At 34.7% G+C, this 25,287-nt stretch overlaps 1 protein-coding gene across 1 annotated transcript; it reads right to left on the bottom strand.

Moving 5' to 3' along the window:
* Positions 1-2,841: 2,841 nt before the first annotated feature.
* On the bottom strand, positions 2,842-16,008 carry LOC135108189 (uncharacterized). Its single transcript, XM_064018962.1, has 3 exons — positions 15,993-16,008; positions 14,487-15,697; positions 2,842-2,883 (listed from the first exon to the last, which is right to left on the bottom strand). The coding sequence occupies exons 1-3, from the start codon at positions 16,006-16,008 to the stop codon at positions 2,842-2,844; spliced, it is 1,269 nt and encodes a 422-aa protein (XP_063875032.1).
* Between the last annotated feature and the right edge of the window lie 9,279 nt (positions 16,009-25,287).

Genomic DNA, 25,287 nt, shown 5'->3' with positions numbered 1-25,287 from the left:
TTTTTTTTTTTAACATATTAGGTACGAAGTCGCTAAAATGCATGAATGAAAATATAAAATGCTCTATATGAAATAACATTACCAAAAACGTAAATTTTCAGTGTTTTCACATTGTTATGAATCAAAACGCCATAATGCATGTAAAGCCCCCTATTTAGGGAAAGGAAACGAGATTTCAGAAACGTATCTAAAATGTGTTCTTCAGCGTGTTAGGCACAAAAATGCTAAAAAGCATACAAATCACCTGATATGGGAATACAAAACAACATTAAGAAAACGTTTCTTTTGAGTGTCCTACGTACCAAAACGATAAAAAAAAAAAAACATAGAAAACATCCTTTATAGAGAAACAGAATAACATTACCAAAAACAAGTATTTTGAGTGTTTTGTAAGATTGTTACGTAAAAAACGCCTAAATGAATCGAAAATACCCTATATGGGAAAAATGAAGTCATTACGAGAAACGTGTATTATGAGTGTTTTTGACCTTAGTATCAAAAGGGTAAAACGCATGAATAACACCCTATATGGAGAAATAGATATATGAAACGACATTAAAAACGCATGAAAATACCCTATATAGAGAAACAGAATACATTAACCAAAAACGTGTATTTTGAGTGTCTTTGAGCGTATTATGTACAAAATCGCCTATCATCAAACAAAACACCCTGCATATGGAAATGAAAGGACATTACGAGAAACGTTTGTTATGTTATTTTTTTTATTACTTTCTTAAGTACCAAATCAGTAAAAAGCTTCAATAGTCCTCTGAAGAAAAAGAACAACCTTACCAAAAACGTGTATTTTTTTACATTGATAATTACCAAAACGCCAACATGCATGTAAAGCAACCTATATGAAGAAACGAAACGAAATCACTAGAAACTTGTCTTTTGTTATCTTTTGGGGGTGTTAGGCACCAAATCAGTAAGAAGCAACGAAATCACCCTATAGGGGAATACAAAACAACTTTACTAAAACGTGTCTTTAGAGTGTTCTTTTTAGGTTCTTACGAACTGAAATGTCAAAATACATGCAAACACCCTGTTAGGTACCAAAGCACCAAAAAGACCCTATATGAGGAAATGAAAGGACAACAAAAAACGTGTATTATGAGTTTTTTTTTTTTTTCTAGCTTCTTAGGTACCAAAACGCTAAAATAAATGAGTAGCACACGGTATGGAGAAAGAGAAACAAATTACCAAAATCGTGTAATTTGAATGTTTTTCACATTGTCAGGTAGCAAAACACCATAATGCTTGCTCGCTATACGAGAAAATTTAACAATAATGTAAGAAATGTGTTTTTATGTGTTTTTCACATAAATGCTAAATAGCACGGAAAGCACCTTATATAGAAATGCAAAATAATAAGCATGTCTTTTAAGTGTTTTAAACTTTTTACGTACCAAAACGCTAAAACCCGTGCAACAAAAACGAATAACCTTACCAAATACAAAAGCCTTACCAAAAATGTGTATTTTGAGTCTTTTTGAGTCTATTACGTACATCATATTAAAAATGCATGTAAAGCACCCTGTATGGGGAAACGATAGAACATTACGAGAAACGTGCATTGTCATTGTTTTGAGTCTCTTAGGTACCGAACACTAAACCGCTTGAATGAAAATGGAATATATCCTATTTTTCTTAATAGAGAAACAGAACATCACCAAAAACGTGTTTTTATTTATTTAATTTTTTTTTTTTTACCTTGTTATGTACCAAAACGTCAAAATACATACGAAGCATCCTATATGGGGAAATAGAAAGACATTAGGAGAAAAAAGTTTTATTAGAGTTTTTGAGCTTCCTAAGTACCAAAACGCTAAAACGCATGAATAGCACCCTATATAGAGAAAAAGAACAACATTACCTGAAACCTTTATTTTGAGCGTTTCTCATATTATGTAGCAAAACTTCATAATGCATGCAGATCCCTATATGAAGAAGCAAAACTATATTACAGGAAACGTGTCTTTTGAGTGTTTACTTGAGTGTTAGGAATCAAAATGCTAAAAAGCATTGAAAACACCCTATTTGGCAATATAAAATAACATTACCAAGAAAGTATCTTTAGAGTGTTTTTGACCTTCTTACGTCCGAAATCGCTGAAACGCATGCAAAACAACCTTTACGGAGAAACAGAATAACATTACCAAAAACTTGTATTTTGATTGTTTTTTGTGCTTGTTAAGTATAAAAATGCCAAATTACACGCAAAGCATCCTACATGGAGAAAAGAAAGGACATTACGAGAAAAGTGTATTATGAGAGATTTTGAGCTTTTTAGGTACCAAGACTCAAAAACACGTGATTAGCACTTTATATGGAAAAACAACTCTACCGAAAACTTTTACTTAAACTTTATTCATATTGTTAAGTACCAAAAGTCAAAATACATTGGAAGCCCCCTTTATCGGGAAACGAAACGACATTATCATCAACGTGTCTTTTCAGTGTTTTTGAACGTGTTAGACACCAAAACGCTAAAAAAAGCATGGAAAGCGCTCTTATAAAGGAATACAAAACAACATTACTAAAAACGTGTTTTATAGGTTCTTATGTATAGAAACGCTAAAACCCAAGCAAAACACCCTTTATGGAGAAGCGAAATAAATATTTCGTTGATAAATTACATTCAGGACAGTTAGGGAATATCACTTACAGAAGAATAAGATCACAGAAAAATGGTCCTAAATGCCAACATTAAAACACTACATAGGGCGAAAGAGAAGTATATATGAGATTAAAGACAGGGGAAGTGGTTTTAAGGCCATAATATAATGAATTAGAAAAGTCAGGAATTTAACAAGGAAAGCTAAAAATAGTTATGAATTAAAGGTAGCCAGCCAAGCGAAGATGGACCCCCAAGGGATTCTATCAGGCATATAAGACAAAGAATAGAGAAACAATAGTTCCTTAAAGACAACAGAATGGGACCTGCTTAGTTGTTGAGAGGAGATTAGTAAAATTGTGAACGAGTATTTTTTAACTGTCTTTGCCCAGGAAAACATGCAGAATTTGTCGAATAGTGAGAAGATATTTAGAGTAGAAGAGAATTAGAAGCTGACAGATATTACCATAACTGAAGAGATAGTGGAACAGGAGATAGATAAGCTGAAAAGTTCAAGTCACCAGGACCAAATGAAATATATTCCAGAGTATTTAAGAATTGAAAAAATGTTATAAGTGATCTGGATAAGGTCATGGCCAAGCGGCAGGTGACAGAGTGTTGTAATAAACGGCTCTAAATTCGAGTGGGGTCAAGTAATTAGTGGGGTGACAAAGGGATTATTAGTATTAGGGCCGATGTTCTTTGTAATATATGTCAGTGACTTGGATAGTGGAATTAGTAGTGCTGTTAGTATATTTGCGGATGACACGAGAGTATGTAGATTAATTAGGTCAGAATCGCATACCATCGCCATGCAGGCAGATTTGGATAGGATGAACGAATGGAAAGACAGATGGCAAATGCAGTTTAATATCAACAAATGCAAAGCACTTAGCGTAAGTAGAAGAAACCCACACAGTAGTTACACAATGAGCAACCAAGTTCTGGTAGGTTCAGGGTAAGAAAAAGATTTGAGATTTAAAGTTAGCTCTGAACTCCGTCTAAGAAAGTAATGCAAAGAGGCCAGAAACAAAGCAAATAGTGTATTATGATTCATTTTCAGGGGTGCTAAAAGTAAAACTCCCGAAGTAATATTAAAGTTACATTTAGCGCTGGTCAGACTTCATCTAGACTATGCTGTCCTATTCTGGTCACCACATCACAGGAAGGATAAAGGTCTATTAGAATCACTTCAAAGGAGAATGACTAAAAGGATACAGGGGATGAGAAGTATTCCTTACGAAGCGAGATTCAAGCTGTTAAACTTACATTCTTTAGAGAGACGTAGGTTAAGAGTGGACCTGAGAGAAGTCTTTAAGTGGTATATGGGTTGTAACAAGGGGAACATAAGGAAAACTCTTAGAATTTGTAACCATGATAGAACAAGAAAAATAGAACATCAAGTTTTCAGGCTTTAGCCTGAAAACTTGATGTTCAAAAAGGAAACAGGAAGGAATTGGTTTTCAAATACAGCAGTAGATGACTGGAACGGACTTAGTAATCAAGCTGTTAGTGCTGAGGCATTTGGCACTGTAAGAGAAAATTAAACATTTATAGATGGGGATGAAAGGTGGAAATACGTAGGCATATTTCATACAAGTACTGCCACGTGTAGGCCTGATGCCTTCTTGCATATTTACTTATTTCTTATGTTCTTATGTTCTTATTACCAAAAGCGTGTATTTTCAGTATTTTTCAGCTCTTCCGTGAAAAATAAAATGCCAAAATGTATGCAAAGCACCGTAAATGAAGAAAAATAGCGACATTACGAGAAACGTGCATTATAAGTGTTTTTGAGATTCTTAGATACTAAAACGCTGAAACTCATGAATAACACTCTTAATTGAGAAACAAAACAACCTTACCAAATGCGTGTATTTTGAGTGTTTTTCACATTTTTGGTTACCAAAACCCCAAATTGCATACAAAACTAGCTTTATGTGGAAAAAAAAAAAAAAGACATTTCCAGAAAAGTGTCTTTTGAGTGTTTTTGAGCGTGTTAGGTAATAAAGCACTAAAAAGCAGGGCAATCACATTACATGGGAATAAAACCAACTTTTTCCTAGAACTTGCCTTTAAGTGTTTTTCAGCTCCTAACATACCAAAACGCTAAAACGCATGCAAAACACCATTTATGAAGAAACAGAATAACATTACCAAAAAACATGTATTTTGAGTGTTTTTGATCATGTTACCTATAAAAACGCTTAAATACATGCAAAGAACCCTATGTTTCGGAAACGAAAGGACATTACGAGAAACGTGTATTATGAATGTTATTAAATTCCTTAAGCACCAAAAAGCTAAAACCCACAGATAACACTCTATAGAGAAACAAAATCAAAACAATTTTTTTTTTTTTTGGTTATTCTTCTTCATAGGTACCGAGATGCCAAAATTCTGGCAAAATTCAGGGAAATTTTGTGGAAAAAGAACATTATCAAAAAAGTTAATTTTAGCTTTTTTTTTCACAGTTATGTACCAAAACCTAAATTGTATGCAAAGCCACCTCTATAGGGAAAGTAAACGACTTTACCGGAAACCTGTCTTTTGAGTGTTTTTTCAGCATGTTAGGCACCAAAACAATAAATAATATGGAAGTCACTCTATATGGGAATCCAAAACAAAATCACTTAACACTTGTCTTTTCAGTGTTTTGCGTAGAAACACGCTAAAACGGATGCAAACAAACCAATATGAAGAAATAGAATAATATTGCCAAAAAGGTATATTTTGAGTGTTTTTGAGCCTGTTACATACAAAAAACGCGAAAATGGATGGAAAGCACTCTATATTGGGAAACAAAAGGACATTACGAGAAACCTGTATAATGTGTGTTTTATAGTTTCACAACAACCAAAAGGCAAAAGTTTCTTAGATACCAAAATGCTGAAACTCATGAATAACACTTGATTGAGATACAGAACAACCTTACCAAATGCATGTATTTTGAGTGTTTTTCACATTCTTAGTTACCAAAACACGAAATTGCATGCGAAACTAGGTTTATGTGGGGAAAAAAATATATTGCCAGAAAATGTCTTTTGAGTGTTTATGAGCGTGTTAGGCAATAAAGTACTTAAAAGAAGGGCGATCACATTGCATGTGAATAAAACAAACTTTTAAAAAGAACTTGCCGTTAAATATTATTGAGCTCCTTACATACCAAAACGCTAAAACGAATGCAAAAAATCCTTTATGGAAAAACACAATAACATTACAAAAAACATGTATTTTGAGTGTTTTTGATCATGTTACCTATAAAAACGCTTAAATACATGCAAAGAATCCTATGTTTGGGAAACGAAAGGACATTACGAGAAACGTGTATTATAAGTGTTTATAAGTTACTTAAATACCAAAAAGCTAAAACCTACAAATAACACTCTTTATAAAGAAACCCCCCCCCGAAAAAAAATAAATAAATAAATAAATGAAATAAATGAAAATAATTTTTTTTTTTTTTTTGTTATTCATCTTCATAGGTACCGAGATACCAAAATTCTCTTAAAATTCAGGGAAATTATGTGGATAAAAGAACATTATCGAAAAGTTAATTTTAGCTTTTTTTCGGACTGTTATGTACCAAACCCTAAGGTGCATGCAAAGCCATCTATATGGGGAAATTAAATGACTTTACAAGAAAACTGTCTTTTGAGTGTTTTCCAGCATGTTAGACACCAAAACGATAAAAATTATGGAATTCACTTTATATACGAATCCAAAACAAAATTACTGAAAACGTGTCTTTTCAGTGTTTTACGTAAAAAATGCTAAAACGGATCCAAACAGACCAATATGAAGAAATAGAATAACATTACCAAAAAAGTATATTTTTAATTGTTTTTGAGCTTGTAACCAACAAAAAAAAAAAAAACGAAAATGGATGCAAAGCACTCTATATTGGGAAACAAAAAGACATTACGAGAAACGTGTATAATGAGTGTTTTATAGTTTCACAAGAACCACGAGGCAAAAAAAACGCAAAAACTAGTGTATATGGAGAAGTTTCTTAGATACCAAATTGCTGAAACTCTTGAATAACACTCTTAATTAAGAAACAGAATAACATTACTAAATGCGTGTATTTTGAGTGTTTTTCACATTTTTAGTTACTAGAACCCCGAATTGCATGCGAAACTAGCTTTATGTGGGAAAAAAAAAATGATATTACCAGAAAAGTGTCTTTTGAGGGTTTTTGAGAGTTAGGCAATAAAGCACTAAAAAGGAGGGCAATCACATTACATGGAAATAAAACCAATTTTTACCAAGAACTTGTCTTTAAGTGTTTTTTAACTCCTTATATACCAAAACACTAAAACACATGCAAAACACCCTTTATGGAGAAACAGATTAACATTACCAAAAACATGTATTTTGAGTGTTTTTGATCATGTTACGTCTAAAAACGCTTAAATACATGCAAAGAACCCTATGTCTGGGAAACGAAAGGACATTACGAGAAACGTGTATTATGCGTGTTTTTAAGTTCCATAAGTACCAAAAAAGCTAAAACCTCTTTATTGAGAAAAAAAAAAAAAAGAAAGAAATAATAAAAAAATAGGATTTTTTATATTTTTTTATTCTTCTTCATAGGTACTGAGATGCCAAAATTCTGGCAAAATTCAGGGAAATTATGTGTAAAAAGAACATTATCAAAAAAAGTTAATTAGCTTTTTTTCGGACTGTTATGTACCAAACCATGAAGTGTATGCAAAGCCAACTATATGGGGAAATTAAACAACTTTACGAGAAATCTGTGTTTCTAGTGTTTTTCAGCACGTTAGTCACCAAAACAATAAATAATATTGAAGTCATTCTATGTGGGAATCCAAAACAAAATTACTTTAAACGTGTCTTTTTCGTGTTTTACATAGAAAAACGCTAAAACGGATGCAAACCAACCAATATGAAGAAATAGAATAAGATTACCAAAAAGATATAATTTGAGTGTTTTTTGAACTTTTTACTTACAAAAAACGCGAAAATGGATGCAAAGCTCTCTCTATTGGTTAACAAAAGTACATTACGAGAAACGTGTATAATGAGTGTTTTATAGATTCTCAAGAATCAAGGAGAATTAAGGAGAAATTTCTTAAATACCAAAATGCTGAAACTCCTGAATAACACTCTGAATTGAGAAACAGAACAACCTTACCAAATGCGTGTATTTTGAGTGTTTTTCACATTCTTAGTTACCAAAACCCCAAATTTTATGTGAAAGTAGCTTTATGTGGGGAAAAAAAATGACATTACCAGAAAAGTGTCTTTTAAGTGTGTTTTTTTTTTTTAGCATGATAGGCAATAAACCACTAAAAAGCAGGGCAATCACATTACATTATAATAAAACTAACTTTTACTAAGAACTTGCCTTTAAGTGTTTTTGAGCTCCCTATATATTAAAACGCTAAAACGAATTCAAAAAACCCTTTATGGAGAAACATATATATATATATATATATATATATATATATATATATATATATATATATATATATATATATATATATATATATATATATATATATATATATATATAACATTACCAAAAACATGTATTTTGAGTGTTTTTGATCATGTTACCTATAAAAACGCTTAAATACATGCAAAGAACCTTATGTTTGGGAAATTAAAGGACATTTCGAGAAACATGTATTACGAGTGTTTTTAAGTTCTTTAAGTACCATTTAGCTAAAACCCATAAATAAAATAAATAAAATAAATAAAAAGATAGGAATTTTTTTTTTTTTTTTTTTTGTTATTCATCTTCATAGGTACCAAGATGCCAAAATTCTGGCAAAATTCAGGAAAATTATGTGAAAAAAGAAAATTATGAAAAAAATTTAAATTTAGTTTTTTTTCGGACTGTTATGTACCAAACCCTAAAGTGCATGCAAAGCCACCTATATGGGGAAATTAAACGACTTTACCTGTCTTTTGAGTGTTTTTCAGCATGTTAGGCACCAAAACGATATATAACATGGAAGTCACTCAATATGGGAATCCATCACAAAATTACTGAAAAGTGTCTTTTCAGTGTTTTACGTAGAAAAACGCTAAAACGGATGCAAACCAACGAATATGAAGAAATAGAATAACATTTCCAAAAAAGGTATATTTTCAGTGTTTTTGAGCTTCTTACCTACAAAAAATGCGAAAATGGATAGAAAGCACTCTATATTGAGATGCAAAAGAGCATTACAAGAAACTTGTATAATGAGTGTTTTATAGTTTCACAAGGCAAAAAACGCAAAAACTCGTGTATATGGATAAGTTTCTTAGATACCAAAATGCTGAAACTCAGGAACACTGTTAATTGAGAATGCAGAACAACCTTACGATATGCGTGTATTTTGACTGTTTTTCAACTTCTTAGTTACCAAAACCTCAAATTGCATGCAAAACTAGCTTTATGTGGTAAAAAAATGACATTACCAGAAAAGTGTCTTTTGAGTGTTTTTGAGCGTGTTAGGCAATAAAGTTCTAAAAAGGAGGGCAATCATATTACATGGGAATAAAACCATCTTTACCAAGAACTTGCCTTTAAGTGTTTTTGAGCTCCTTATATACCAAAACGCTAAAACGCATGCAAAACACCCTTTATAGAGAAACATATTAACATTACCAAAAACATGTATTTTGAGTGTTTTTGATCATGTTACCTTTAAAAACGTTTAAATACATGCAAACCCTATGTCTAGGAAACGAAACGACATTACGAGAAACGTGTATTATGAGTGTTTTTAAGTTCCAGAAGTACCAAAAATCTAAAACCTCTTTATAGAGAGAAAAAAAAAAGTAAATAAATAAATAAGATTTTTTTTTTTGTTATTCTTCTTCATAGGTACCGAGATCCCAAAATTCTGGCAAAATTCAGGGAAATTATTTGAAAAAGTAACATTATCAAAAAAGTTAATTTTAGCTTTTCTTTCGGACTGTTATGCACAAAACCCTAAAGTGCATACAAAGCAAACTGTATGGGGAAATTAAACGACTTTACGAGAAACCTGTGTTTCTAGTGTTTTTCAGCATGTTAGTCACCAAAACAATAAATAATATGGAAGTCATTCTATATGGAAATCCAAAACAAATTACTGAAAACGTGTCTTTTCCGTGTTTTAAGTAGAAAAATGCTAAAACGGATGCAAACCAACCAACATGAAAAAATAGAATAAGATTACCAAAAAGGTATATTTTGAGTATTTTTGAGCTTTTTACAAAAAACGCGAAAATGGATGAAAAGCTCTCTATATTGGTTAACAAAAGGACATTACGAGAAACGTGTATAATGAGTGTTTTATAGATTCTCAAGAAGCACAAGGCAAAAAACGCAAAAGCTCTTATATATGGAGAAGTATCTTAGATACCAAAATGGTGAAACTCCTGAATAACACTCTTAATTGAGAAACAGAACAACCTTACCAAATGCGTGTATTTTTGAGTGTTTTTCACATTCTTAGTTACCAAAACCCAAATTGCATGTGAAAGTAGCTTTATGTGGGAAAAAAAATGACATTACCAAAAAAGTGTCTTTCAAGTGTTTTTTTTTTTTTTTAGCATGATAGGCATAAAGCACTAAAAAGCAGGGCAATCACATTACATGGGAATAAAAGTAACTTTTACCAAGTGTTTTATCTAAGTGTTTTTGAGCTTATGTACCAAAACGCTAAAACGTATGCAAAACACCCTTTATTTAGAAACAGAATAACATTACCAAAAACATGTATTTTGAGTGTTTTTGATCATGTTACCTATAAAAACGCTTAAATACATGCAAAGAATCTTATGTTTGGGAAACGAAAGAACATTTCGAGAAACGTGTAGTATGAGTGTTTTTAAGTTCTTTAAGTACCAAAAAGCTAAAACCCACAAATAACACTGTTTATAGAGAAAAAAAATCAATCAATAAATAAAAAAAAATAGGATTTTTTTTTATTCATCTTCATAGGTACCGAGATGCCAAAATTCTGCCAAAATTCAGGGAAATTATGTGAAAAAAAGAACATTATGAAAAAAGTTAATTTTAACTTTTTTTTCGGACTATTATGTACCAAACCCTAAAGTGCATCCAAAGCCACCTATATGGGAAAATTAAACGACCTTACCAGAAACCTGTCTTTTGTGTTTTTTTTTTTTTCAGCATGTTAGGCACCAAAACGATAAACAATATGGAAGTCACTCAATGTGGGAGTCCATCACAAAATTACTGAAAGTGTCTTTTCAGTGTTTTACGTAGAAAAAAACGCTAAAACGGATGCAAACCAACGAATATGGAGAAATAGAATAACATTACCAAAAAGGTATATTTTGAGTGTTTTTGAGCTTCTTACCTTCAAAAAACGCGAAAATGGATGGAAAGCACTCTATGTTGGGATACAAAAGGACATTACAAGAAACGTGTATAATTAGTGTTTTATAGTTTCACATCAGCCACAAGGCAAAAATCGCAAAAACTCGGTGTATATGGTGAAGTTTCTTAGATACCAAAATGCTGAAACTCAGAAATAACACTCTTAATTGAGAATACAGAACAACCTTACCAAATGCATGTATTTTGAGAGCTTTTCACATTCTTAGTTACCAAAACCAAAAATTGCATGCGAAACTAGCTTTATGTGGGTAAAAAATGACATTACCAGAAAAGTGTCTTTTGAGTGTTTTTGAGCGTGATAGGCAATAAAGCACTAAAAAGGAGGGCAATCACATTAAATAGGAATAAAACCAACTTTTACCAAGAACCTGCCTTTACGTGTTTTTGAGCTTCATACATACCAAAACGCTAAAACGCATGCAAAACACCCTTTATGGAGAAACAGAATAACATTACCAGAAACATGTATTTTGAGTGTTTTTGATCATGTTACCTATAAAAACTTCTAAATACATGCAAAAAAACCCTATGTTTGGAAAATGAAAGGATGTTACGAGAAACGTGTATTATGAGTTTTTTTTAAGTTCGTTATGTATGAAAAAGCTAAAACCCACAAATAACACTCTTTATAGAGTGTTTTCTTACCTAACAATGTGAAAAACACTCAAAAAGCACATTTTTGTAATCTTGTTCTTTTCTCCATATAGAGTAGTCTTCAATGTGTCAAATAGGTCTTGGTACCTTAGAAATAAAAAAAAAAACACTCATAATAAAAGTTTCTTCTAATGTCTTTTCGTTTCCCCTTGCAAAGTATTTTACGTGCAGTTATGTTTCTTTTTTTTATGTAGGAAGGATACTGGCCAAGGGCAACAAAAATCTAATAAAAAAAATGCCCACTGAAATGCCAGTCCCATAAAAGGGTCAAAGCAGTGGTAAAAAATTGCTGGATAAGTGTCTTGAAACCTCCCTCTTGAAGGAATTTAAGTCATAGGAAGGTGGAAATACAGAAGCAGGCATGAAGTTCCAGAGTTTACCAGAGAAACTGATGAATGATTGAGAATACTGGTTAACTCTTGGGTTAGAGAGGTGGACGGAATAGGTGTGAGAGAAAGAAGAAAGTCTTGTGCAGCGAGGCCGCGGAAGGAGGGGAGGCATGCAGTTAGCAAGATCAGAAGAGCAGTTGGCATGAAAATAGCGGTAGAAAACAGCTAGAAATGCAACATTGCGGCGGTGAGAGAGGGGCTGAAGACAGTCAGTTAGAGGAGAGGAGTTGATGAGACGAAAACCTTTTGATTCCACCCTGTCTAGAAGAGCAGTATGAGTGGAACCCCCCCAGACATGTGAAGCATACTCCATACATGGACGGATAAGGCCCTTGTACAGAGTTAGCAGCCTAGCTGCTATATATATATATATGTATATATATATATATATATATATATATATATATATATATATATATATATATATATATATATATATATATATATATATATATATATATATATATATATATATATATATATATATATATATATATATATATATCATATATAAGTAGCTCATAAGCACTGAAAAGAAAAGTTTTTGTAATCTTTTGTTTTCTCCTATAGGGTGCTTTCCTTGGTTTTTAGCTTCTTGGTACCTAACTCGCTCATAAACACGAAAGGACATGTTTTTGGAAATGTTTCCTCTCCCCATATAGTATGCTTTACATGCATTTTCGCGTTGCGGTACCTAATAACGTGAAAAAAGCCTTAAAACACAAGTTTTGGTTAATCTTGTTCTGTTTCTCCATATAGAGTATTGTTAATACGTTTTAGTGTTCTGGTACCTATGAAGCTCAATAGCACTCAAAATATACGATTCTTTTAATGTTTTATTTTCCCCTTTTAGGGTTATTTCCACGAATTTTATCGTTTTTGTATGTAACAGGCTCAAAATCTCTCAAAATACATGTTTTTGGTAAAGCTGTTGAATTTCTCCATAAAGTGTGTTTTGCAACCGTTGTAGCGGTTTGGTACGTAAGTAGCTTAAAACACTTAATGTTTTCCCATTTACGGTACTTTCCATGCTTCTTAAGAGCTTTTTGTGCCTAATAAAATCATAAACTCTCAAAAGACATGTTTCTGGAAATGTCGTTTATTTTCCCCATATCGGGTGCTTTGCATGCATTTTGGCGTTTTGATACCTAACAAAGCTAAATACACTTAAAATACGCGTTTTCTTCATACAGAATGCAAATCATACGTTTTATCGTTTATTATTATTATTATTAAACATAACGGAGAAGGCAGAGTGGGACGAGCGCAAGCGCTATAAGTTGCCAGATGACAACCCCCACCCACCTTGACCGTAGAAAGAAGAAAGGAAAAGCAATTAGCACAATAGTAGGATGAAATCAGAGCAGGAGAAGAAAATAGGTTAAACAATTATAAAGAACGCCTCAACGAACTGAGAATTATTAAAACTCACAAAAAAATTCAACAAAAAAAATCAACAATTCTGACTTATTTAATATATGTCAGACAACACGAGTAAATGTAGTATAACTACTTAAAACTTGATGGTATAAAATCACAGGTATAGTTACATAATTTATCACCGGTATAGCTGCAAAAGCAACCAGAGTTTAATTGACTAGACTCTTCAAGATTTTGTTCGAAGCAGACTTGAATTTTTGCACATCACTCGCAGTGCATGTGCCCTCGTCAAGCATGTTCCAAAGTCTTACAGCACAAGGAACAAAGCTTCGCTGAAACTGACTGGTGTGCCACCTAACCTGCTGTAAGCAGGTCGAGTGTTTCTGGTGGGCACAAATGCATTTGGGATGGAGGCATTCAGCGGGTGAAGCTGGTTGGCATGGATCTTATATAGCATGCAGACACTGCTGACATTGCGTCGGTGACCAAGATCCCAAGCTGCTTCGCCACCACAGAGGAACCTAGCGGAGGAGACAACTCTGTCAATGAGACGGAGGTGGGACACAGCTGCGGAAGACCACACAGGAGCACAATACTCCAGCAGTGGAAAAATAAAACACCGGAAGCAGCTGGCAGAGATAGACTGGTCACCAAAAATCCGGTAAGCCTTCCTCACAACGCCAAGCTTTTGCGAGGCAGAACTGACAAGACGCCTGATGTGCCGTTCAAAAGACAGTTTTGAGTCGAATCTGACACCCAAAATATCAAGCTCATCACATACTGTCAGAGGCGCGCCATCAACAAGCAGAGGGCCGTGAAGGGGATTTAGCGTGCGAGAGCGTGAAATACACAAGCATTTTGATTTTGATGCATTCAGTTTCATGTTCCAGGTGCGACACCAGTCAGATATACGTCTGAGATCCTCATTCAGGGATGTACTAACATCAAGACGTGAATTCGGTGACTCAACAGTAGCAACAAGTGTCACATCATCTGCATATCCGTAAATAGGATTGCTAGTGATTTGTAGTAGATCGGAAGTGTAGACATTGAACAGCAGAGGTCCCAGTACGCTACCCTGGGGAACACCTGAGTGGACGCTGTACCAGTCACTGTAGCAACTATCAACGCACACACGGTGGGTGCGGTGGGTCAAAAATTGAGTCAAGATGGACAGTACCGGGCCACCGACACCAAAAGATTGCAGCTTCCTGAGAAGACCGGCATGGTTGACTCGGTCAAAAGCTGCAGAGAAATCAAGTTGGACTACCCTGGCTTCATGCCCACAGTCAAGAGCTTGCTGAATCTTATGAGAGATAGTGAGTAGCGCATCCGTAGTCCCTAGGTTCTTCCGATAAGCAAACTGATTAGCTGGTATCAAATGAGAGTGTTCAAAGTAACGAGAGAGACGACCAGAAATAACATGTTCAAAGATCTTAGAAAGTAACGGCGTGATAGAGATTGGTCTATAATTGCTGGCATCAGATGATGGAGAGCCTTTAGGGATCGCTGTGATGTTCGCATTTCTCCAGCACATGGGGAAACTACCGGTCAGGATTAGGCGTCTGAAGACTGCACTCAGTTTGGGAGCAAGAACTGCAGCTGTTTCCTTCAGAAACATAGGAAACATCCCAAGCGGATCCGTGCCGCCATGGGAGTCGAGTGCTAAAAGTAGTCTCATGACTTCCTTAGACCTAAAAGCCAGTTTTGTCAAGACTGGCATGGCGGGAGGCAACTCGCTGGTGGGGGCTGGAGCTCGACAGAGCTTGGAGTCAAAGTGTTTCATCAGCAGATCAGCTTTGCCTTTTGGACTTGTGATCAGCTGTCCAGTATCAGAAAGCAGAGCAGGGAGAGATGGTCGCAAACCAAAGACAACTGACTTCAGCGTGGACCACCACTTGTGCGGGTCAGATGCAGTGGATAGTTTTTCTTTCGCAGAGGTAAAATATTCGCTCTCAGCAGTCCTGTAGACTGCCGCACAGGAAGCTCTGGCAACAGTGTACGCATCCCAAGAATCACGTGTCCTTAAGTGTGACCACCTGCGATAAGCCGCTTGCTTAGTGTCTCTAGCAGTACGACAATCAATGTTGAACCAGGCCTTGTCGTTGGAGCGCAAACAAACTTTCTTTACAGGAACCCTCCGAGAGATAATACGCTTCAGTTCCTCATTCAATGCTGAGACAGGATCAGGGTTGCTCAAGACCGGTCCTAGACGAATACGAGAAACGTCTTCTCTGACAGAGCTCCAATTAACGCGCCCCTTCAAGAAGACCTCTTTGGTGACTGTGTATGCAGGAATATTTTGTCTCAAGTTAAGTTGAATACCTAATAAGCTAAAAAAAAAAATCATAATACCAGTTTCTCTTAAAGTCTTTTCGTTTTCTTATATAGGGTACTTTATATGCATTTTGACGCTTTTGTACATAACAAGCTGAAAAATCGCTAAAAATGCTCGTTTTTGGTAATGTTTTTGTTTCTGCATGAAGGGTGTTTTGCATGTTTTATCGTTTTGGTACATTATGAATTTAAACACTTCTAAACACGTGAAAAGTCACGTTATTTATTTTTCCCTTCCAACATAGTGCTCTTTTCATACTTCTTAGTGTTTTGGTGCCTGACACGTAGAAACACTCTCTAAAGATAGATTTCTTGTAATGTCGTTTTGTGTCGTCTTTTAGAAGTCTTTGCATGTATTTTTGCGTTTTGGTACCTAATAATATGAAAACCACTCAAAATATATATTTTCATTCGTGTTGTTTTGTTTCTCCATATAGAATACTATTAAAGTGCCTTTGTGTTTCGTACCTAAAAAGCTGAAAAGCTCTTATAATACACGTTTCTCGAAATGTCTTCGTTTCCCGGCATAGGGAACTTTGCATACATTTCGGCGTTTTTCTACTTACATACCTCAAAAACACTGAAAATATATATATATTTTTTTTGTATTGTTATTTTGTTTCTCCATAAAGCATGTTTTGCGTCTGTTCAAGCGTTTTGATATAAAAGTAGCTCAAAAACACTAAAAAAATACTATTTTTGGGGTAATTTTGTTTTGTATTCCTATATAGGATGCTTTCCATTTTTATTATTTTAAAGTTTGGTGCCTAACACGCTCATAAATACTCAAAATTCACGTTTCTGGAAATTTCGTTTCGTTTCTCCCATAGATTGCACTTTGCATGAATTTCGACGTTTTGGTAAATAACATTGTGAAAACAAACAAAATACACGTTTTTAGTAATGTTGCTCTGTTTCTCCATATTTTTTTTTTTTTTTTTTTTTTTTATGTAGGAAGGATACTGGCCAAGGGCAACAAAAATCTAATAAAAAAAAAAATGCCCACTGAAATGCCAGTCCCTAAAAGGGTCAAAGCAGTGGTCAAAAATTGGTGGATAAGTGTCTTGAAACCTCCCTCTTGAAGGAATTCAAGTCATAGGAAGGTGGAAATACAGAAGCAGGCAAGGAGTTCCAGAGTTTACCAGAGAAAGGGATGAATGATTGAGAATACTGGTTAACTCTTGCGTTAGAGAGGTGGACAGAATAGGAGTGAGAGAAAGAAGAAAGTCTTGTGCAGCGAGGCCGCGGAAGGAGGGGAGGCATGCAGTTAGCAAGATCAGAAGAGCAGTTAGCATGAAAATAGCGGTAGAAGACAGCTAGAGATGCAACATTGCGGCGGTGAGAGAGAGGCTGAAGACAGTCAGTTAGAGGAGAGGAGTTGATGAGACGAAAAGCTTTTGATTCCACCCTGTCTAGAACAGCAGTATGAGTGGAACCCCCCCAGACATGTGAAGCATACTCCATACATGGACGGATAAGGCCCTTGTACAGAGTTAGCAGCTGGGGGGGTGAGAAAAACTGGCGGAGACGTCTCAGAACACCTAACTTCATAGAAGCTGTTTTTGCTAGAGATGAGATGTGAAGTTTCCAGTTCAGATTATAAGTAAAGGACAGACCGAGGATGTTCAGTGTAGAAGAGGGGGACAGTTGAGTGTCATTGAAGAAGAGGGGATAGTTGTCTGGAAGATTGTGTCGAGTTGATAGATGGAGGAATTGAGTTTTTGAGGCATTGAACAATACCAAGTTTGCTCTGCCCCAATCAGAAATTTTAGAAAGATCAGAAGTCAGGCGTTCTGTGGCTTTCCTGCGTGATATGTTTACCTCCTGAAGGGTTGGACGTCTATGAAAAGACGTGGAAAAGTGCAGGGTGGTATCATCAGCATAGGAGTGGATAGGACAAGAAGTTTGGTTTAGAAGATCATTAATGAATAATAAGAAGAGAGTGGGTGACAGGACAGAACCCTGAGGAACACCACTGTTAATAGATTTAGGAGAAGAACAGTGACCGTCTACCACAGCAGCAATAGAACGGTCAGAAAGGAAACTTGAGATGAAGTTACAGAGAGAAGGATAGAAACCGTAGGAGGGTAGTTTGGAAATCAAAGCTTTGTGCCAGACTCTATCAAAGGCTTTTGATATGTCCAAGGCAACAGCAAAAGTTTCACCAAAATCTCTAAAAGAGGATGACCAAGACTCAGTAAGGAAAGCCAGAAGATCACCAGTAGAGCGGCCTTGACGGAACCCATACTGGCGATCAGATAGAAGGTTGTGAAGTGATAGATGTTTAAGAATCTTCCTGTTGAGGATAGATTCAAAAACTTTAGATAAGCAGGAAATTAAAGCAATAGGACGGTAGTTTGAGGGATTAGAGCGGTCACCCTTTTTAGGAACAGGTTGAATGTAGGCAAACTTCCAGCAAGAAGGAAAGGTAGATGTTGACAGACATAGCTGAAAGAGTTTGACTAGGCAAGGTGCAAGCACGGAGGCACAGTTTCGGAGAACAATAGGAGGGACCCCATCAGGTCCATAAGCCTTCTGAGGGTTTAGGCCAGCGAGGGCATGGAAAACATCATTACGAAGAATTTTAATACGAGGCATGAAGTAGTCAGAGGGTGGAGGAGAGGGAGGAACAAGCCCAGAATCGTCCAAGGTAGAGTTTTTAGCAAAGGTTTGAGCAAAGAGTTCAGCTTTAGAAATAGATGTGATAGCAGTGGTGCCATCTGGTTGAAGTAGAGGAGGGAAAGAAGAAGAAGCAAAGTTATTGGAGATATTTTTGGCTAGATGCCAGAAATCACGAGGGGAGTTAGATCTTGAAAGGTTTTGACATTTTCTGTTAATGAAGGAGTTTTTGGCTAGTTGGAGAACAGACTTGGCATGGTTCCGGGCAGAAATATAAAGTGCATGAGATTCTGGTGAAGGAAGGCTTAAGTACCTTTTGTGGGCCACCTCTCTATCATGTATAGCACGAGAACAAGCTGTGTTAAACCAAGGTTTAGAAGGTTTAGGACGAGAAAAAGAGTGAGGAATGTACGCCTCCATGCCAGACACTATCACCTCTGTTATGCGCTCAGCACACAAAGACGGGTCTCTGACACGGAAGCAGTAGTCATTCCAAGGAAAATCAGCAAAATACCGCCTCAGGTCCCCCCAACTAGCAGAGGCAAAACGCCAGAGGCACCTTCGCTTAGGGGGATCCTGAGGAGGGATTGGAGTGATAGGACAAGATAAAGATATGAGATTGTGATCGGAGGAGCCCAACGGAGAAGAAAGGGTGACAGCATAAGCAGAAGGATTAGAGGTCAGGAAAAGGTCAAGAATGTTGGGCGTATCTCCAAGACGGTCAGGAATACGAGTAGGGTGTTGCACCAATTGCTCTAGGTCATGGAGGATAGCAAAGTTGTAGGCTAGTTCACCAGGATGGTCAGTGAAGGGAGAGGAAAGCCAAAGCTGGTGGTGAACATTGAAGTCTCCAAGAATGGAGATCTCTGCAAAAGGGAAGAGGGTCAGAATGTGCTCCACTTTGGAAGTTAAGTAGTCAAAGAATTTCTTATAGTCAGAGGAGTTAGGAGAGAGGTATGCAGCACAGATAAATTTAGTATGAGAATGACTCTGTAGTCGTAGCCAGATGGTGGAAAACTCGGAAGATTCAAGAGCGTGGGCACGAGAGCAGGTTAAGTCATTGCGCACATAAACGCAGCATCCAGCTTTGGATCGAAAATGAGGATAAAGTAGGAGGGAACAGAAAAGGGGCTACTGTCAGTTGCCTCAGACACCTGAGTTTCAGTGAGGAAAAGAAGATGAGGTTTAGAAGAGGAGAGGTGGTGTTCTACAGATTGAAAATTAGATCTTAGACCGCGAATGTTGCAGAAGTTAATGAAGAAAAAGTTGAGGGGGGTGTCAAGACACTTAGGGTCGTCGACGGAAAGGCAGTCCGACCTGGGGACATTTATGGTCCCCTCCCCAGATGGGGACTCCGAGGCTGGTGTAGGAGTCGCCATGATTTTAAAATTTTTTGAGTGAAGGGTGTGTGTGTTATTAGGTGCTTGTAGTTTTGTGTGGAGGAAGAGAGTTGTCTTTAGAGGGCAGGCTGTGACTACCCCCTTGTGTTGTGAGACACAAAGGGAAACGTTCAGTGAGGTCACAGCTGGGTTTAATGATAAGTTCACAGCACCCCCTGAACAGTGCTTTAGACCTCACTGGGAGTAATTATCGTTTCGGCAGGTGTCTACCGCCTCCTCCAGTGAAATATAGAGTGGTATTCATGCATTTTCGTGTTTTTCAACCTAATAAGGTCTAAAACACTTACAACATACGTTTCTCGTAATGTGTTTTCGTTTCCCCATATTGGGAACTTTACATGAATTTTGACAATTTTTTTACGTAATTAGCTTAAAACATTAAAAATACACGTTTTCCCGTTTCTCCATAAAAGGTGTTTTGCATGCGCCTTTGCGTTTTAGTATGTAAGTAGCTCTAAACAATGAAAAGACTTTTTTGTAATGTTTTGTTTTCCCATGTATGGTTCTTTCCTTGCTTTTTAGCGTTTTGGTACCTAATACGCTTACAAACACTGAAAAGACACGTTTCTAGAAGTGTCGTATTTTCCCTCATATATGATGCTTTGCATGCATTTTAGCGTTTTTGTTTCTCCATATAGAGTGCTATTCACTCGCTTTAGCGTTTGGTACCTAATAAGTTGAAAACACTCATACTGCACGTTTCTCGTAATGTACTTCCGTATCCATATATAGTGTACTTTGCATGCATTTTGGCGCTTTTGTACGTGACAAGCTTAAGAAATAAAATGAAATACTAGTTTCTGGTAAGGATATTTGTTTTTTTTTCCATGAAGGGATTTTTACAAGCATTTTAGCGTTTTTGTACGTTAGTAGCTGAAAAATACCCCCAAAAAAACGTTTTTGGGGGGAATGTTGTTTTTGCTTTTCCAGTATAGGGAAGTTTTCATGCTTTTTACTGTTTTGTTGTTAACAAGTTCATATACACATATACATGGAAATAAAAAAAAATAAAAAACACTGCCAAAAACGTGTCTTTTGAGTTTTTTTTTTTTTCAGCTTCTTACGTACCAAGAAGGTAAAATGCATGAAAAACACCCTTTATGGAAAAACAGAATAATATCACCAAAAAGAAATCGTTTGAGAGTTTTTGAGCTTGTTAGGTAGAAAAACGCCATAATGTATGGAAAGTATTCTATATGAAGAAAGAAAAAGACATTACGAGAAACGTGTATTATGAGTAAATTTGAGCTTCTTAGGTAGCAAAATGTGAAAACGCATGAATAGCACTCTGTATGGATAAACATAACAACATCACCAAAAACGTGTATTTTGAGTGTTTTTTTTTTCATATTGTTAGGTGCCAAAAAGCCAAAATGTATGGAAGCCCACTAACTAACAAACAAAACAAAATTTAATGAAACGTGTCTTTTGAATGTTTATGAAACTGCTAGGTATCAGAATGCTAAAAAGCATGGAAAGATCACCATATGGGAATAAAAAAACATTATCAAAAACATGTCTTTTCAATCTTTTTGAGCTTTTTACTTACCAAAACGCTAATACGCTTGCAAAACACTTTTTATGGAGAAACAGAATAAAATTGCCAAAAACAAGTATTTTATGTGTTTATGAGCTTGTTACGTAGAAAACGCAAAAATGCATGCAAAGTAACCTGTATGAGGAAATGAAACGATATTTCCAGAAACTTGTCTTTTGAGTGTTTAGATACTAAACCGATATAAAGCTTGGAAATCACTTGATTTGAACAACAAAACAACACTAAGAAAAACGAGTCTTTTAAGTGTTTTTGAGCTTATTACATACCAAAAACCTAAGCCGGATGCAAAAAAAAAAAAAAAATATCTTCATGGAAACATAATAACATTACCAAAAACTTGTAATTGCATTACCAAAAACTTGTACCAAAACATTACCAAAAACTTGTAATTCTCATTGTTAAGTACACATGCAAAGCATGCGAAAGGAAATGAGTTTTCCAGAAAGGTGTCTTTTGAGTGTTTATGAGTGTTCTAGCTCCAAAACGATGAAAAGCATGGAAATCACACTGTAATGGAAAATAAAACATTAACAAAAATGTCTCTTTTCAGTATTTTTGATCAACTTATGTATCAGAACGCTAAAACGCATGCAAAACACCCTTGATGGAGAAACAGAATAACATTACCAAAAACAAGTTTTTTTTTTATTGTTTTTTGAGGCTGTTACGTGAAAAACGTCAAAATACATTCCAAGTACCCTATTTGGTTAAATGAAAAAAAAAAATATTACGAGAAAGGTGTTTTTTTTTTTTACTTCTTAGGTAACAAACCGCTAAAGGGCAATAATTAGCACTCTATAGGAAAAAAAAAAAGAACAATATTTCCAAAAACATGTATTTTGAGTGTATTTCACATTGTCAGGTACGAAAACTCGAAAATGCAAACAAAACACCCTATATGGTGATAGAAAACGAAATTTCAAGAAAAGTGTCTTTTGTTAATGAGTGTATTAGATACCAAAAGGAAAAAAAAAAGAAAAAAAAAGCACCCTATATTGGAAAACAACACATTACCAGAAACGTTTTTTTTTCCACTGTTTTTGAGCAACTTATGTACCAAAACTTTGAAACGCATGCAAAATATTATTAATAACATTAAGAAAATAAGTATTTTGAGTGTTTTTTCAACTTGTTTCGTAGAAAAGCGCCAAAAAGTAAGCAAAGTACCCTAAATGGGGAAATGGATAAACATTACGAAAAACGTGTATTATGAGTATTTTATTAGTTTCATAAGTACCAAAACGCTATGAATGAGTATGAATAACACTCTATAGAGACAAACAGAATTACATTACGTGTTATTTTGAATGTATATCATATTGTTAGGTTTTAAAATCCGTAGAAAGCACCCTTTATGGAAAAATGAAGCGAGATTTCCAGAAATGTGTTTTTTTTTCTAATATTTATGTGCGTGCAAACACCGAAATGATAAAAAAAAAGAAGGGAAAGTACCTTATATGGGAGAACGAGACATTACCAAAACGTCTCTTTATAGTGTTTTTGAGCTACTTACGTACCAAAAACGCTGAAACGCTTGCAAAAAAAAAAAAAAAAAACGAAGAAACAGTATATCAAAAACGTGTTTTTGTTTGTTTTTGAGCTTAGTACGTGGAAAAATGCCAAAATGCAAGCAAAAGACTCTGTAATGTTAAACGAAAAGACATTAGGAAAAACGTGTATTATGAGAGTTTTAGAGCTTCTTAGGTAGCAAAATACTAAAACGCATGAATTTTATAGTGCACTTTATATCGACAAATCAGAACATTACCAATAATTTGTATTTTGAGTGTTTTTATTTTTTTATTATTATTAGGTACCAAAATGCCATAATGTATTCACAGTCACCTATATAGGGAAATAAAACTACATTACTAGAAAAATGTCTTTTAAGGGTTTTTATTTTATTTTATTTTTTTTTCGTATTAGGCATCATAACGCTAAAAAGTATGGAAATCACCCTATATGGGAATATACAAGTAAAACAACATTACGAACGTGTCTTTTCAGGGTTTTAGAATTTTTTTAGCACCAAAACTCTAAAACATGCAAAACACACTTTATATATATATATATATATATATATATATATATATATATATATATATATATATATATATATATATATATATATATATATATATATATATATATATATATATATATATATATTACGAAAAACAACTATTTTGTGTGTTTTTGAGCTTGTTACGTAAAGAAACGGCAAAACATATGCGAAATCCTCTATTTTGGGAAACGAAAGGACATTATGAGAGATCTATTATAATCGTTTTTTTTTTTTACCTTTTTAGGTACAAAGACGCTAAAACACATTGACAGCACTTAATATGAAAAAAAAAACATTACCTAAAACATATATTTTGAGTGTATTTAACAAAACGCCAAAATGCATGCAAAGCCGTTAACGTATATGGCAATATAAAACATCATTACGAAAAAAACGTGTCTTTTGAATATTATACACTTTATGGAGAAAAAGAATATTACAAAAAATAACTATTTCGAGTGTTTTTAGCGTGTTACGTACAAAAATGCAAAAATGCATGAAAATAACGTTATATGGGGAAACGAAAGGACATTACGAAGAAAATCTATTATAAGTGTTTTTGAACATCTTAGGTAACAAAATGCTGAAACTCAAGAATAGTACTCGATATCGAGACCAAAAAAACGTGTATTTTGAGTGTTTTCACATTAATAAATAGCAAATCACCAAAATGCATTGAAAATCCTCTATATGGGTAAAAACGAGATTTCCAGAAAAGTATCTTTTAAATGTTTTTGAGCGTGTTAAACACCAATACGCTAAAAAGCATGGAAATCACTTTATTTGGGAATACAAAACGACTTAACGAAAAACATGACTTTTTGAGTGTTTTTGAACTTCTTATGTACCAAAAAGGTAAAATGCATGCAAAACACCCTTTATGCAGAAACAAAATAACATTACCAAAAACAAGTATTTTGAGTGTTTTTGAGCTTGTTACATAGAATAACACTAAAATATATGAAAAGTATGCTATGTGGGGAAACAAAAAAGACTTTAGAAGAAAAGTGTATTATAAGTGTTTTTGAGCTTCCCAGGTACCGAAATGCGAAAACGCATTACTACCACGACGACGAAACAGAACAACATTACCAAAAACCGCGTAATTTGTGTGTTTTTTTTTCCACATTGATAAGTACCAATATATTTGGAAACGATAAAATGTGTGTTTTTTTAGTGTTTCTTTGTATGTTTGTCACCAAAACGCTAAAATGCAATGGTAAACACCATAAATGGGAATAGAAAACAACTTTACCAAAAAACGTGTCTTTTGAGTGTTTTTCAGCCTCTTACGTACCACAACCCTAAAAAAGCATGCAAAACACCTTTTATGTACAAGAATATCATTACCAAAAACAAGTATTTTGAGAGTTTTTTGAGTTTCTTGCATACAAAAACATTAAAATGGATGCAAAATACTCTTAATAGGTAGACGTAATGACATTACGAAAAAAAAATGTATTATAATTATTATTTTTTTTTTACATTTTAGGTATTAAAACGCTAAACCTATAAACAGCACTCTATGAAGAAACAAAACTACATTAACAAAAACGTGTGTTTTGAGCATATTTCACATTATTAGGTACCGAAACGCCAAAATGCATGGAAAGCCCTTGATATGGGGAAATGAAATTGTTACAAGAAAGCATCTTTCGAAACGAAAAGACTTTACGAGAAACGTTTATTATGAATGTTTTTGGTTCTTAGGTACAAAAACGCTAAAACGCATGAATAGCACTTTATATGAAGACACATAACATTATTAATAACATATATTTTGAGTCTATTTCAAATTGTTAGGCTTTTTTGTTACCTAACCATGTGAAAAGCAATAAAAATACTCGCTTTTGTTAATGTTGTGTTCCTATATAAAGATTATTTACACCTGTTT

The sequence above is a fragment of the Scylla paramamosain genome, chromosome 16 (assembly GCF_035594125.1).
Source record: "Scylla paramamosain isolate STU-SP2022 chromosome 16, ASM3559412v1, whole genome shotgun sequence".
NCBI classification, from domain to species: Eukaryota; Metazoa; Arthropoda; class Malacostraca; order Decapoda; family Portunidae; genus Scylla; species Scylla paramamosain.
This window is presented reverse-complemented; position numbering and strand designations above follow the sequence as displayed.